The sequence below is a fragment of the Drosophila montana genome, unplaced genomic scaffold (genome assembly GCF_035044405.1).
Source record: "Drosophila montana isolate Dmon_TW-CO22-7 unplaced genomic scaffold, ASM3504440v1 contig_2581_1, whole genome shotgun sequence".
Lineage (NCBI taxonomy): Eukaryota > Metazoa > Arthropoda > Insecta > Diptera > Drosophilidae > Drosophila > Drosophila montana.
The window spans coordinates 898,817-912,043 of record NW_026997444.1 but is presented as its reverse complement, the minus strand read 5'-3'; the positions used below and the strand labels follow the sequence as shown (position 1 = coordinate 912,043).

General features: G+C 44.3%; 1 protein-coding gene and 1 long non-coding RNA gene across 2 annotated transcripts; one reads left to right on the top strand and one right to left on the bottom strand.

The window, feature by feature from the left end:
- Positions 1-810: 810 nt before the first annotated feature.
- On the bottom strand, positions 811-12,392 carry FASN1 (Fatty acid synthase 1). The gene is made up of 6 exons (XM_064683050.1): positions 12,250-12,392; positions 8,824-9,299; positions 2,053-8,762; positions 1,894-1,989; positions 1,694-1,837; positions 811-1,633 (listed from the first exon to the last, which is right to left on the bottom strand). The coding sequence occupies exons 2-6, from the start codon at positions 9,053-9,055 to the stop codon at positions 1,520-1,522; spliced, it is 7,296 nt and encodes a 2,431-aa protein (XP_064539120.1). The 5' UTR covers positions 9,056-9,299; positions 12,250-12,392; the 3' UTR covers positions 811-1,519.
- On the top strand, positions 11,288-13,191 carry LOC135428924 (uncharacterized). The gene is made up of 3 exons (XR_010436347.1): positions 11,288-11,826; positions 12,138-12,689; positions 12,757-13,191. It is a non-coding gene; the product is annotated as an uncharacterized LOC135428924 (long non-coding RNA).
- Positions 13,192-13,227: the final 36 nt, after the last annotated feature.

The window sequence follows — 13,227 nt, the reverse complement described above, 5'->3', positions numbered from 1 at the left end:
ATATATGTACATATGCCTGTTTGTGCATACATGTATGCATGTTTGTTTTGTATACATGCAAACATGCATGCATGCGTACATGTATGAATACATGTTCGGATACCTTAATATATGCAAACATGCATACAAATATATATACATTTATGTATGCATTTTTGCATATAAAAATATATGCATGCATACATATATGTATGTTTTTATGCGTCTGCATACATATGCATGCATGTTTGTAAATATATGGTATGCATGTTTGTTTTGCATATATGCAAACATGCATGCATGCGTGCATGTACGAATACATATGTACATACATACATATGTACATACATACATGTGTACATACATACATACATACATGCAAAAATACATACATACATACATACCTACATATGTACATACATACATACCTTCATACACACAAAAAACAACAAAAACAAAACTAGCTAAACTAAGCATGCAAAAACTGCAGAGCCTACTTGAATTCTTGAGAATCGAGGAGGAGAGCACTTGGTAGAAATTCGTTTTATTTAAATTTGCAGCATAGCGACTAAGCTTGGTCTGCCTTTGGTATTAGAAAACAAATATGCATGCATACATATATACATAAATGCGTGCATACACTAACACATGCACGCCCCCACACACACACACATACAAATTATTATATGCTTTCTAAATCTCTCCTTTTTATTTAATTTTAATTTGTCATTAATTTTGACATTAAAAAGGAAAAGCTAGGATAATAAATTCCGAGGAACCTCAAAATGAGCCCCCAACAAATACATTCGATCAAGTTCATAAGCTACCAAATAATTTGTAAGTTATATTTATTTACTCGTTAGTATGTATATATATCCTCAATAATCATGAGTGATAACTTTGTAAGCATATTTATATATCAATACAACAATTTTTTATTTATTTTTGGAGATAAATATCGAGGACTGCACATATATATAAATAAATATATATAAATTATTTATATATATTAATTTATATATAATTCGAGGAATGAAGCTCGTTACATCTGAGTTCGTTCTTAAAACTAAAAATTAAAACTAAAAAAGCATGTGATAGATGTGCATATAATTATAGTTACACGCTTATATTTGGTTATTTGAATCTATTTCCGTTTGTTCTCATGTTTACACGTAAGTAAAGATTTTAGTAGAATCAACTGCCCAGAATCGCAACTCATGTGGATTAATTTTTGGACCTTTGTGTCCACAGGCGTTGCAAGACGGCAGTTAGTACATAAATTATAAATGATGCTAAGCTTGTTAAACTGTTGGACATGTTAAAATAATTTGAATATATTCTTTTTAGCTTAATAGTATAAATTCATTATTAAATGTGCTAGCTTGTGCTGTAATGTAATTTGTGGTGATGCTGTGCACTTCCTTATAAAAAAAAAGAGGGAAAAATAGAGAGCTTCCATAGCTACAATATGGACTAATTAGAGCATGAGTATTATATATGCTAATGTGTGCGTGTTGCCTTTGGAATGTAGCGAAGGTTTCTAGTTGAAAAGTCGCTTAAGTATACTCTGAATTGTCACCAAGGACTGATCCTCTATAAGGAAAGTACGATGATTGCCTTCGACAGTGTGCACCTCCACAGGCTTTATGCAAACCTAAATGAAAGAAATACAAAATTAGGTTTGAATTAGAATTACTTTTGATTTTAAACGCACCTCCTTAAGGCGGTAGTCCTCATCCATTTTAGCAGAGTTATCTGTTGGCTTGACCAGTGTCACCTTTGACTTGAGTTTCAATTTTGGCGTATAGCCGTCGGCCAACTCCAGCTTTTTGTAAAAAAGTTTCGCAGCCGTTTTGATCTATAGAAGAGATTGAAAATTAAAAACAGAAAGCCAATAGAAAAATCTGTACTTACAGTCTCCACCGGCTGGGTTATTTCAACACTGAGGAGCTCAGCAAACTTTTCCAGTTTCTCTTCCCAAGTGGGTATCACCAGTAGCAAACGGACCAGCTAATAACGACAATTAAGAGCATGAGTATGTTATTGATTGGAAATATATGATTTGATGCTTACAGCTTTATAGTCGATGTTGGCTAGCACAAGACCGAAGTAAGCCAGGCCGTAGCTTTGGTTGCTGTTGTTGTCATCGACGGTGTATCGCTGCTTAAAGCTGCTCGTATACCAATTGACGTAGGTCGGCGCGCCATCCAACATGACAACATTCGCAATTTCGTTGGTCTCCTCCAGTATAGCGGCCATCACGTAGGTAAGCAGACAGCCAAAGGAGTAGCCCGCCAGCTTGTAGGGTCCCTTTGACTGCACCGTACGCAGCTGCTTGATGTAGAACTTAGCTGCAGCCTCTATGGAGTCTAAGGGCACGGTGCTGGTGAATTGCAATCCGTACGCAGGCACCTCGAGCTTTTTGGCCAACAATGCCAGCGCTGTAGCGAAGCCTTCGATTGGGGCAATAAAGAATATCGGATTCTGTGTGCTATTTGCCGGTGCCTGAGTTTCAAGGCGCACAATTTCCTCTGTGGGTATCAGCGCAGTAGTGAAAACCACCTGTGTACCATCCCCCATTGGACTGGCTGTTCGCGATGGAGGCATGGACTTTGCGGCAGGCTCACTAACAGACGCATCAGCTGAACTTGCAGTGGGCTTCACCTCGGCGCCGCCGTCCATTTCTTTCAGAGCTCCAAAAGTTAGTTGCCGAATCTCCTGCGTCGAGAGAACAATATCAAAGTTGCGCTCCAGTGTTTGCTTGATTTCCGCTCCCATGAGTGAGTCCATGCCCAAATCGGCTAGCGAAGAGGCGTCTTGAATGTTTTTGGTGTCACGCAGTCCCAAGATATTCGATATGGTTGAAATAAGACTAACGCCGGCGGACTGATCAGACTTGCGCTTCTCGGCCACCACCATTGACGCCAGCACGGGATGCGGCTGCTGCAGGAATTTGTCGATGGTCTGCAGGCAAGACGGCATGCGCTGGGGCAGTGTACCTCCAATAACAGTGTCATTATCGCCGAGATTCTCTAGCACCAAGCCGGTGTCGCCAATGGCGCCCCATTGGATTGCTGTGCCGGGGAATCCGCTAACTTGGCGTTGTTCGCATATGCGCTCCATGGCAGAGTTCGCCAAGCCGTAGTTGGTTTGTCCAATGTTGCCACGACCGCACGAGACGCTCGAAAAGCAGATGAAGTAGTCGAGCTCGGTGCAGATGGCGCGCGAATATTGGTCCAAGAATTTTGTGGCCGTCACCTTGGGATCCGCCACGGTCTTGAAGTCCTTGGCTGTTTGGTCCTCAATCAGAGCATCCCGCAGCACGGCAGCCAAATTGAATATGCCTCCGACCAAAGCCAGCTTGTTGCTGCTTTCCAGCAATTTCTTGGCTCCTGCAGCTGTAGTCACATCATTCGTATCGATTACCACTTTAACGCCGCGCTCCTCCCAGCGACGTATCATGAGTCCCTGGTAGCCAGTCTTAACGCCAGAGCGAGAGGTAAGCACAATATAGCGGGCTCCTCGTGTAACCAGCCAGTTGGTTAGCTCCAAGCCAAAACCGCCTAGGCCACCAACAAGTATATAGCTCTTTTCCGGGTGCATGTAGGTGCGGGGAATAGCGTTGATCAGACGCGGCTTCGGCAATAGAGTCTTTTTGCCGTCCTCTTCGTCGCGCACCTTAATGACCACCTTGCCGATGTGTTTGCCCGAGGCCATGAATCGGAAGGCCTGCTCCACTTGTTTGTCATTAAACACTGATGTGGGCAGAGGTACGACAGCGCCGCTTTTGATTCCCTCGGCTACGAGTGATACCACTTGGTTCTGCATGTCCTCTTCGCCCTCCATTACACTGTCGAGCAGAATTCCATGGAACGATGTGTTCTTCAGGAACACAGACATGCCCAATGGACTGTTGTTGCTCAGATCAAATTTGCCAATCTCCAAGAAACGTCCATTGAGACCCAAGCAGCGGATAGACGCTTGAAGCTTCTCCTCGGACAGTGAGTTCAGTACGAGATCTACACCGCGTCCCTTTGTTTCGCGCATAACCAACTGCTCAAACGATGTGTCACGTGAATTGCCAATGTTACGTGACTGCAGCTTGGGGAAACGCTTCAGTAAAAATTCACGTTTCTCCTTGCTGCCCACCGTAGTGAAGACCGTCAGGCCATGGTGTAGGGCCACAGAAATGGCAGCCTGACCAACGCCACCGGAACCGGCATGGATAAGGATACGTTCACCCTTCTTCATTTGTCCACGCACAACCAAGGCGTAGTAGACGGTGGCATAAACGCAGGGCACCGTCGACGCCTCCTCCATGGTCCATTTTTCGGGAATTTGCCACATCATGCGCTTGCTGGCAAGGCAAGTAGTTGCCAAAGATTTAGCCGGTACCATAGCCATGACACGGCGTCCGGTGGTATCGCGACCGGCAAACTCCAAGCCCAAAACGCAGTCCTGCTCGGCCAAGTCGCCCGGCAGAGCATCCGCGGCAAGTTTACCCGAAGACAGCATCACATCACGGAAGTTAATGGGGGCATAATAAACGGTACAGGTTTCAAAGTCCTTTTTGGTTGTGCTGTCGATCTTGGCGCCCTCGATCCACTTCAGAGAGGACAAGTCGCCCTTGACTAGAGTATTAACATAGGCATGATCGACCTGTAGGGTGGCCTGTTGGGTCTCCAGTTTAAGATGACGGAAAGTACCCCAGTTGCCGTTCTTAAGTACATTCGAAACAAGATCCTTTTCCAACTGTTTTTGGTACAGCGGCGCGGTCAGGGCGAACTTCTCGGATACAAGGTCCTGTACGAATACCAAACGTGCCAGCTTACCGCCATTTTCGTTCTTGATGCATGTCATCAGGCCGACTGCTCCAAACAGTTCCTCGTTCTGGCCGACCACGTAGACATATTGTTGCTCTGTTGCCGCTGTGGCCAGGGCAGCCTTAAGGTCATCGACCCAATCAAAGTTCTTCTCTGTGACCTGTACGACCACAAATTTACGCGACTTCAGGTCGACTCTATGCCGTGCCAGTACGACAACGCGTGTTCCACCCAGCGTCTGTTCTTGCACGGCAACGAAACCGAACTTCTCCAAAAGTGCGCGTCCAGTCTTCGAGTACGTAGTCAGACCTTCCTCGAATATGAGGAAACCGCCGTCGCGAATGCTGGCAATGCTGTTTTCGAGGATCTTTGTATCCGGTCGAGAGAGCACGTCGATGCCGAATACAAAGTGGCAATTCTGCTCGACAGGCTCCTTTAGCACATCCTTGGATACGACGCGTACACCAGAATCTCCCAGGGCGCTCGCAATGAGTTCCTCATTGTTGTTGGAAGTAACAACAGCCAAATCGCCGGTCAGCAAAGGCTCGCCTTCAATAATTTGCAGCAAGTGGTTGGCCGTGAGCACATCGGGATTGCGGCCATTGGCCAACTCGACACCCTTCAATTTCACAGCACCACCGGAGTTCTCAATGATCAGTTGAATGCACACGTCCAGAGCATGCAGACGAGCCTTTTCGGTATTCTCGTTCAATTCGGTTGCATTGTTGTTGGCCACAAAGCAGTAACGTTCAAGTGTGGGTGGGTTCTGGGTGCCCGGCCGACGCTGTGCCAGTGAGGCCTTAAGACCACGGAGCTCGACTCCGCCACTTTTGATAACATTGATATCATTATACCAGTAGACCGGTAGACCAGTATCTGTCTGTGATTCCTTGCTGAGTCCTTGAATTAGCTCCAGATGCTTGAGTGGATTGATGACGGCCTTCTCTATACGCGTGGGCAAGTACAGCTCGCGCAAGTTCTTGCTTAGGATGCTGAACTGGAGCATGGTATCCATGAAGCTAACCCAATTTTCCACCCACTGCAAATGGCCACTGGAAGCATAGGTGTCCGAGCTTACAATACCACGGAAAATGCCGCTGTAATCGTAGCCGCGAAGGCGCAACTCTTTGTAAACATCGTTGGTGGCCAGCTGCTTGGCTACCTTACTGGGCGTCTGGGGTTCCAAGGGAAGCTCCTCACTATCGATGCTTTCCGGAATATTGATCTGGCCGGAGACAGCCAGGCTGCCGCTTTCACAGATCTCAAACTTGCCTGTGCCATCAAAGAAGTTAATTCCAAACTTGACTACGGCGCTCTTATTGAGAATAGTTGCACGATGGAACACCAGATTTTCCATGACTACGGGAGTTTTTTCGAACTCGCCACCTCGCATTTTAGCAAATGTCATCCAGGCCAAAGCCATATATCCGGTAGCTGGAAACAGGATACGTCCATCGATATTGTGGCCAGCTAGGAAGGAGTCTTCCTCCTTGGACAGATCGATCTCGATGATGGTTTCACCCGAAGAGGTCTCCTTGCCAAACTTGGCCACCAGCCACTTCTGCGTATGGTCCCAGCCGACCATGGAGTTCAGCATTGGAGTGCCGCGACCCACAGGATAGCTGATGGGACGTACCAGGTTTAACACCTGTGGCTGAGCTCCAGCAGCGAACAGCTTGCCCACGTTGCTGAGGAAGAATTCCACATTGTTCTCGTGTCCGCGTTTTACCAGGCTCAAATTGGTGGCATCCGGGCCAAGGGCGCGCTTCAGAATGGCCTGCAGCAGGCCGTGCGGTGCGATTTCAATGGAAATGGCATTCTTTGGAACGTGTTGCAGCGCCTCGTGAAAGAGTACAGGGGAGAGCAGGTTGTTCACGTGGTAGGCTGCTGATGACTGCTTGGCAATGGGCGTGGTCCAGGCCGACTCGGGAATGCTTGTGCTCACCCAACGCTCGGTGCGGTTCTTGGCGTTGGGAATAATCTTCTCCAGGCTCTTGCGCAACTTGGGACCTGCATCGGCGATGTACTTGCTGTGGAATGCGTAGCCGCTGCTGTTGACAGCCTTGGCGAAAATTTGCTGAGCATTCAGTTTGGCTACCAGCGCTTCGATGGAAGCCTCGGGTCCTGAAATTGTGCAGTTGTCCTCGCTGTTGTGGCAGACAGGGAAGCAATCATTGGGCACGAGCTTGTGCGCGTCATCCCAGCTCAGACCCACTGCAGCCATCTTGCCCTTTGGCAACTGCGTATCTAGGATGCTCTTGCCACGCCAGTAAGCAGCCAACACAGTCTGTTCGGGCGTAAAGCAGCCATCCGCATAGGCACAGCCTAGTTCGCCCACTGAATGTCCCACAATGCCAGCCGGATGGATATTTAGTGAGGAAAGCAGATCCGTCAAGGCCACCTGCATGGCGGCAATCGAGATGAACGAATTGAGAATGTTTTCAAAGCTCTTATCCGTCGACCGAGTGAGCACTTCAATTAAATCCACACCCAAGGGTTTTAGAACATCGGCGCAGCGTTGAATGCTCTTGGCAAACACATCAATCTCCATCAAATCTTTCGCCATGCTGGCCCATTGGCTGCCCATGCCGGAATAGATGTACCAAATGGGGCGTTTGTCGTCGCTGAACTCCACCACTTCGCGCTGCAACGATCCTTTGTTGCTCACCACACTGTATCCACGGAAATAGTGCAGGGGAATGGGCTTTGAGTGAATATCGTTAATCAATTGCAGGTATTCATCGTCGTCAGTGTGGGCGGCGGCGGACTCCAGCATCTGTTGTACGGCCTCGAAGGTGCGGCCGGAAGCAATCACAACCTTAGGTCCTCCATTGCGTGGTGTTATGGTCTTGGGCTTGGGATTCGATTTCAGAATTACGTGAGCGTTAGCGCCACCAAAACCAAAGGAGTTTAGGCCAATGATGCCCCCGTTCCATGGCAAGTTTTTATCGACCACCTTAAGACGACCATCAAGCAGACCGTACAGATCAGGATTGGGCTTGTTGTAGTGTAGGTTACCGGGGATCACACCAGACTCCATCGCGATCAGTATCTTGGCTACCGAGCAAACGCCTGAGGCCGGCTCGGAGTGACCCATGTTGGACTTAACCGACCCAATCAATAGGGGCGTGGTACGGTTCTTGCAGAAGAAGTCAGTGATGGAATTAACCTCCTGTGGATCACCAACTTTGGTGCCGGTGCCGTGAGCTTCCACATAGACCACATCGTTGGGATTAAGGCCAATTTCCTCGTATGTCTCGCGTATAAGACGGTTCTGCATACTGCCAATGGGATAGGTGATACCCTGTTCCTTGTAGCCGTCCGTGTTCGTGCGCACGTTCAAAATGGATGCATACACACGTTTGGCAACCGATGTACGTTGCAGAAGCAACACCACACAGCCGTCGGAGCGTACATAGCCGTTGCCGGACTCGTCGAAGGCCTTGCAGCTACCATCTGGACTCAACATGTTGAGCCTCTTGAACTGCAGCGACATCGTGGGTTTGAGAATAAGGCCAGCGCCAGCGACCAATGCATTGTCGATCTTGCCCTCACGCATATCGGAGAAAGCCTGTTCCAATGCGTACAACGAGCTGGAGCAGGCCGTGTCAATGCTGTAGCTTGGTCCCTTGAAGTCGAAGGTAAACGAAATTCGATTGGCGAACATGGCACGAGCGCAGCCCGTCAATCCATAGCCATTTACACGGTCCGGATCACAGCACCAATGCTGCTCTGTTTCTGATGTCGATACTCCGATGTATACACCAGTGCGAGATCCGCGTAAATCTGTAGGATTTAAGCCGGCGTCAATGATTGCCTCGTGCGTCAGCTCGAGCAACATGCGCAGCAAGGGGTCCATGCACTCGGCTTGCTTCTGGTGCACGCCAAAGAACTGCTGATCGAAATTCTCCAGATCGACCTGCTTGATTTTGCCCATCCTGTCGGGTAGTCCATATAGTCCTGTGGCGAAAAGAGATGCTTGTAAACGTTCTTAAATGGACAATATAAGATGGACACCTACCGCGCTCCCAGCGTCTGGGATCATCATTAACCAAATCGACGCCATCGAACAGATTCTGCTTGAATTCCTCGATATTTGAACTCTCAGGCAGACGGCCAGAGAATCCAGTAATCGCAACCTCTTCATTCAGCACCTGCTGGCGCGGCGCATAGTGTCCACCCAGGTCCAATTGGGGGGCATTATGCGTCGCGGGCTCGGCTGTGATCACTTCTTCGGCAAAACGGGCTGGCATTTTGTTGGCTGTTAAGGGTCTATTATTCGTGGCACGGTTCCAATCGGAGGTGCTCGGTGTTATCTGCGCGCTTGGCTCCTCAAGGGCGTCAGGTTGGCCTGAATTTTGTTGCTTTTTATTGCGACGGCGTCGCCGACGGAGGGCGCGTGCACTTTTCCCGCTATTTTGTACAGGGGGGGTGCAATTGTTACTATCCTTGACTGCAACAGTTTGCTGATCCACGGCTCTTAACAGCTTCTAGCGACTGCAAAATTACACAAATTATAGCCAGACATTAGTTACATGTACTTAAGATCACAGTTGACATCGGCCAACGACATATATATGTACATATGTATATTAGCCCATGGCAGGTTTTGTGCTTCAAAGTTTAGATACAACTATATAGCGGTAGATTTGCCGAAAGAAGTGTCAAACAAATTTTTACAAAGAACTTTAAATTCGAGTTTGAAACTGATTCGATGGTGAACATAAAAGATGCAAGTTTGCACATGTGGAATTTTCTTAAATATCTTCTCGAATATGATTAAACCCGAAACTTCGCTTAATCAACCTTTGACCCGCATTGCCAATTCAAAAAGGATGAATTTTTCGAAGAATGTAAATCACGTATCAGATGAATTTTCACGGATGGTAAACAATTAACTTTCATTCAACCGTTGTCCTCCAATTTATCAAAGCTAGGATAAATTCTGTTCGTACAAATATATTTAACAGTCTATATACTCGAATCGTACACAAAAATAATTCAAATTCTCTAAAATATTTAGTTTAAGTGTCACAGTAGAATAAAATTGGGCCCTGATTTAGCCAGTTTTTGGCTAAAAATGTTTATGCTCTTGCCATTAAATTAACTTTCTGGTCGAAATACAATTGTAACATTAACTTTCAATCAGACCAATAATTAAATAGAAAACAGATTGAAGGGTGTCTAATTTAAGGGGAGCGGACTGTATCCACAAGACGCACATATGTACATATAATAATTACATATGTATATGCTTAAATATTTGTGTAAGCAAGGCAAATGTATATTATTAACCTTTCTGTTTTATATGGTTTAAATATATTTAAGCACCGTATATTTTGTACACTGGTGGCTAAATACACAGGTATGGCGAGCTACGTTAACATTTATGTTAAAATACTGTTAATTTTCTGTTGCTCACGAAAAGCTTTAAATGTTTTCCCTCGAAAGCTAAGTACCCGCCTAGTCATACGAATTTGTAGCGAGTAATTGAAAATCAGGTGATTTCTGGAGAAGATGCGCGTGCAACGGTTTTCGCTATCTGCGGTAGCTTGCTTGTGGCGTGATTATTAAATGCCTAATAATGTGCGGCAACATTATTTCTTTATGTATACAAGTATATATATGTATGTGTGTATGAATGAATACACATACACATACATACATGGAGATATGCTTTTCTTAGTGTTTTGTGTGCAACCAGTCTAACAGTGCAACAAAAAATATGTTAGCCTAGAAGTTCCAAGAGTAGGGTCGCAGCTGACGCTCACCCATACCAAAACGTTTGGCACGTTTTACCGATAAAACTCGTACGATGTGCAGAATGAGAGCGGCACAATGAAATAAGTCAGTGTAGCTAAACCTAATAGTTCGGCTTATTTGCGAGAAAGTCCGCAAGAGCACTTTCAGCAAGCATACATACATAAGAATAAGAATACATATGTATGTATGAACATAAATACAAATAGAGAGGGAGAGACAGAGAGAGAGAGAGCATGCTAGAGTCAAATAAGAGACGCGCCGGTTTTCGTCGTAATATTGTCCGCCAGCCGGCAACAAACACACACATACACACACGTATTCACATCAGCATGACGCGTGTTCAAAAGCAATTTGTAGAGAGCGAGATTGGTGGCGTGATTTCCATGTTTGTTTAAGTATTATTTGGAATTTTTTTTAGTTTTGGAGACGTCTGATGTTCTGCTATCGTTTTGTTTGCTTATAATGTTTTCCCTTGCTTATTGCGACAATAACATATCCTTTTACATTAATTACAGCGAGTTTATTGATTTCCAGCGTTTCCATCTGACAAAAATTGCGTCATTGGATATGTAAACAAAAAATTTCTGTTAGCAATAATAGCTAGCCACTGTAGAAATTGGCACTGTTGCCGCTACTTTACGGTAAATTTGCTTTCAAGCTCTGCCACCATGCACTTAATATTGTTTATTTATACACTTAGGCTATTTTTGCACTTATCGATTATTGGGAAACTGCAACTTATTTTAGTTGTGAATTTGCAGCTATTGATCACCTCACTAAAGCCTCTCCTCAGAGTCGTCCGACGCGCGCGCTTCAAGTTCATTGCCAAGTGATAAGCGCGAATGGGGTGATTAACTCGAATTCGTTTTGTATACTGATAGCACATCTCCAGACAAATTTTGTATATACACATACATACATTTATTTATTTACATACATACCTATGCATGTATGTATGTAAGCGTACTTGTGTCCGGACATTTTCTGGTCGCGTGCATAAACGTTCCGTTAGCTGAATCAGTATGTATGTACATACATACATACATACATTTTAATGTTTGTGCGAGCGTAGATTGGAAATTTTCCAATCAATTTTGCTTTTGTTTTGTTAATGCAGAAATCATAGAAATCAACCATCTAATTAATTAGCATGCGAAACCCTACCAAGTACATTTGCACATGAAACATTAAGAATGAAGTCTAATGAAGGCGCAATAACTAGTCTGGGCCTGGAGACTGCAGGCTTTAGTGAATATTTTGGGTACTTGTATTTTATTATTAAAAATGATTGTTATTATAATTAAATGATTGTCTTTTGGCAGTCCTTAAATTAGACTGGCCATTTAAAAAAGTGAAGTCATAAAAAACTCAAATCATCTGAAAGCACAAAGTAAAGTTTAATGCCGACTGATTTAATAATAATAATTAATAAAATAAAACATTCAAAACTTTCAAATGTTAATTTTCAAGTTATACATTTTGTCGACTTTTAATTATTATTTGCAGCTGTGCTATCGTCAATGTCTAAACTAGTTAAAAAAATGGTCAGTTATTCTCTCTCCTTTCTTGCAGAACTCATTTTCCCCACACATGTATGTACGTAAATATCTGTGTGAGTGTATGTGTGTATGCATGGACACATCCATATGCTTGTTGTATGGATGTATGCACGCGGAATACATACCTAAAAATCAGGCGATTCCTCGACAGCTGTTTTCTGAGGCTATAGCAACAGCTTTCCCGGGCTATGCGAATGACAAGAGTAAGCGGTTTTGTGTTGGATATTTTTGTTATAAATCAGCCGTTGAGATCAAAGCCAGGAGAGTAATTGTTTTGATTAAATTTGTTCACTTCAAGCACATTTCTTAACAACAGCGTATTTTGTTTTTTATTTATTCTTCAAGCTTAATATTTTATACACTTTGATTGATGCAATTGATGCAAAACACTTGTAACGGCGAAATCGGCTTATGGTTAAAACCTCCGTAAACTCTTGCGCGACCTAACGACGAAATGTGAATTACAAATAGTCGCGGCATCAGGTGAGCAGTGGCTTTTATACGACGGCAGGGCTTGTGTTGGTGCCGAAAAAGCTTGTCTTTTGTGCGCAGTGAGAGCAAGAGAGTAAGTAGCAGAAATAAGCGAGATAAGCACAAAAAGCTCTTTGCTCCCTGTTAACCTTTCATTGCAGGGCGGCTGCGTCTGTCTGTTATGCTATTGGACTGTTGTTGATGCGGGCTCTGCAAAAACGATGCCCTTCATACAATTTTATACAGCGTAATTTAACTTTTTTTTTAATTATTGCGAGCTTTGGATGTGTTATACTTGAAATTGGGCAGACATCAGAATCGCACCACTTTTTTTTTGGTTTTAATTCAAATTCATGCGTACATACATGTACATATATACAAATATAAGTACATATAAATTTATGCATGTTTTCTTGAGCGCTTTCTATTGAGCTAAACTCACTCATAGACTGATTTTTATGAATTATTGCTTATGTGTTGGTATATATGTATGCATATATACTCGTATGTAAAAAGGTGCACTGTTAAAAGGGCTTTTATTAGTAATGTTATTAAAATGCGCGCAGTTATGTAAGTATGTATCATAATATTAACTTATTTCTTATCAGAACAATGTTAACATTTATGCATGT

Coding starts and splice junctions, on each gene's coding strand:
- FASN1 (XM_064683050.1), bottom strand. CDS start 9,055: ATGCCAGCCCGTTTTGCCGAAGAAGTGATCACAGCCGAGCCCGCGACG. Junction 1,990..2,052: donor CCAACATCGACTATAAAGCT/GTAAGCATCAAA, acceptor TGTCGTTATTAG/CTGGTCCGTTTGCTACTGGT. Junction 1,838..1,893: donor TAACCCAGCCGGTGGAGACT/GTAAGTACAGAT, acceptor TCTCTTCTATAG/ATCAAAACGGCTGCGAAACT.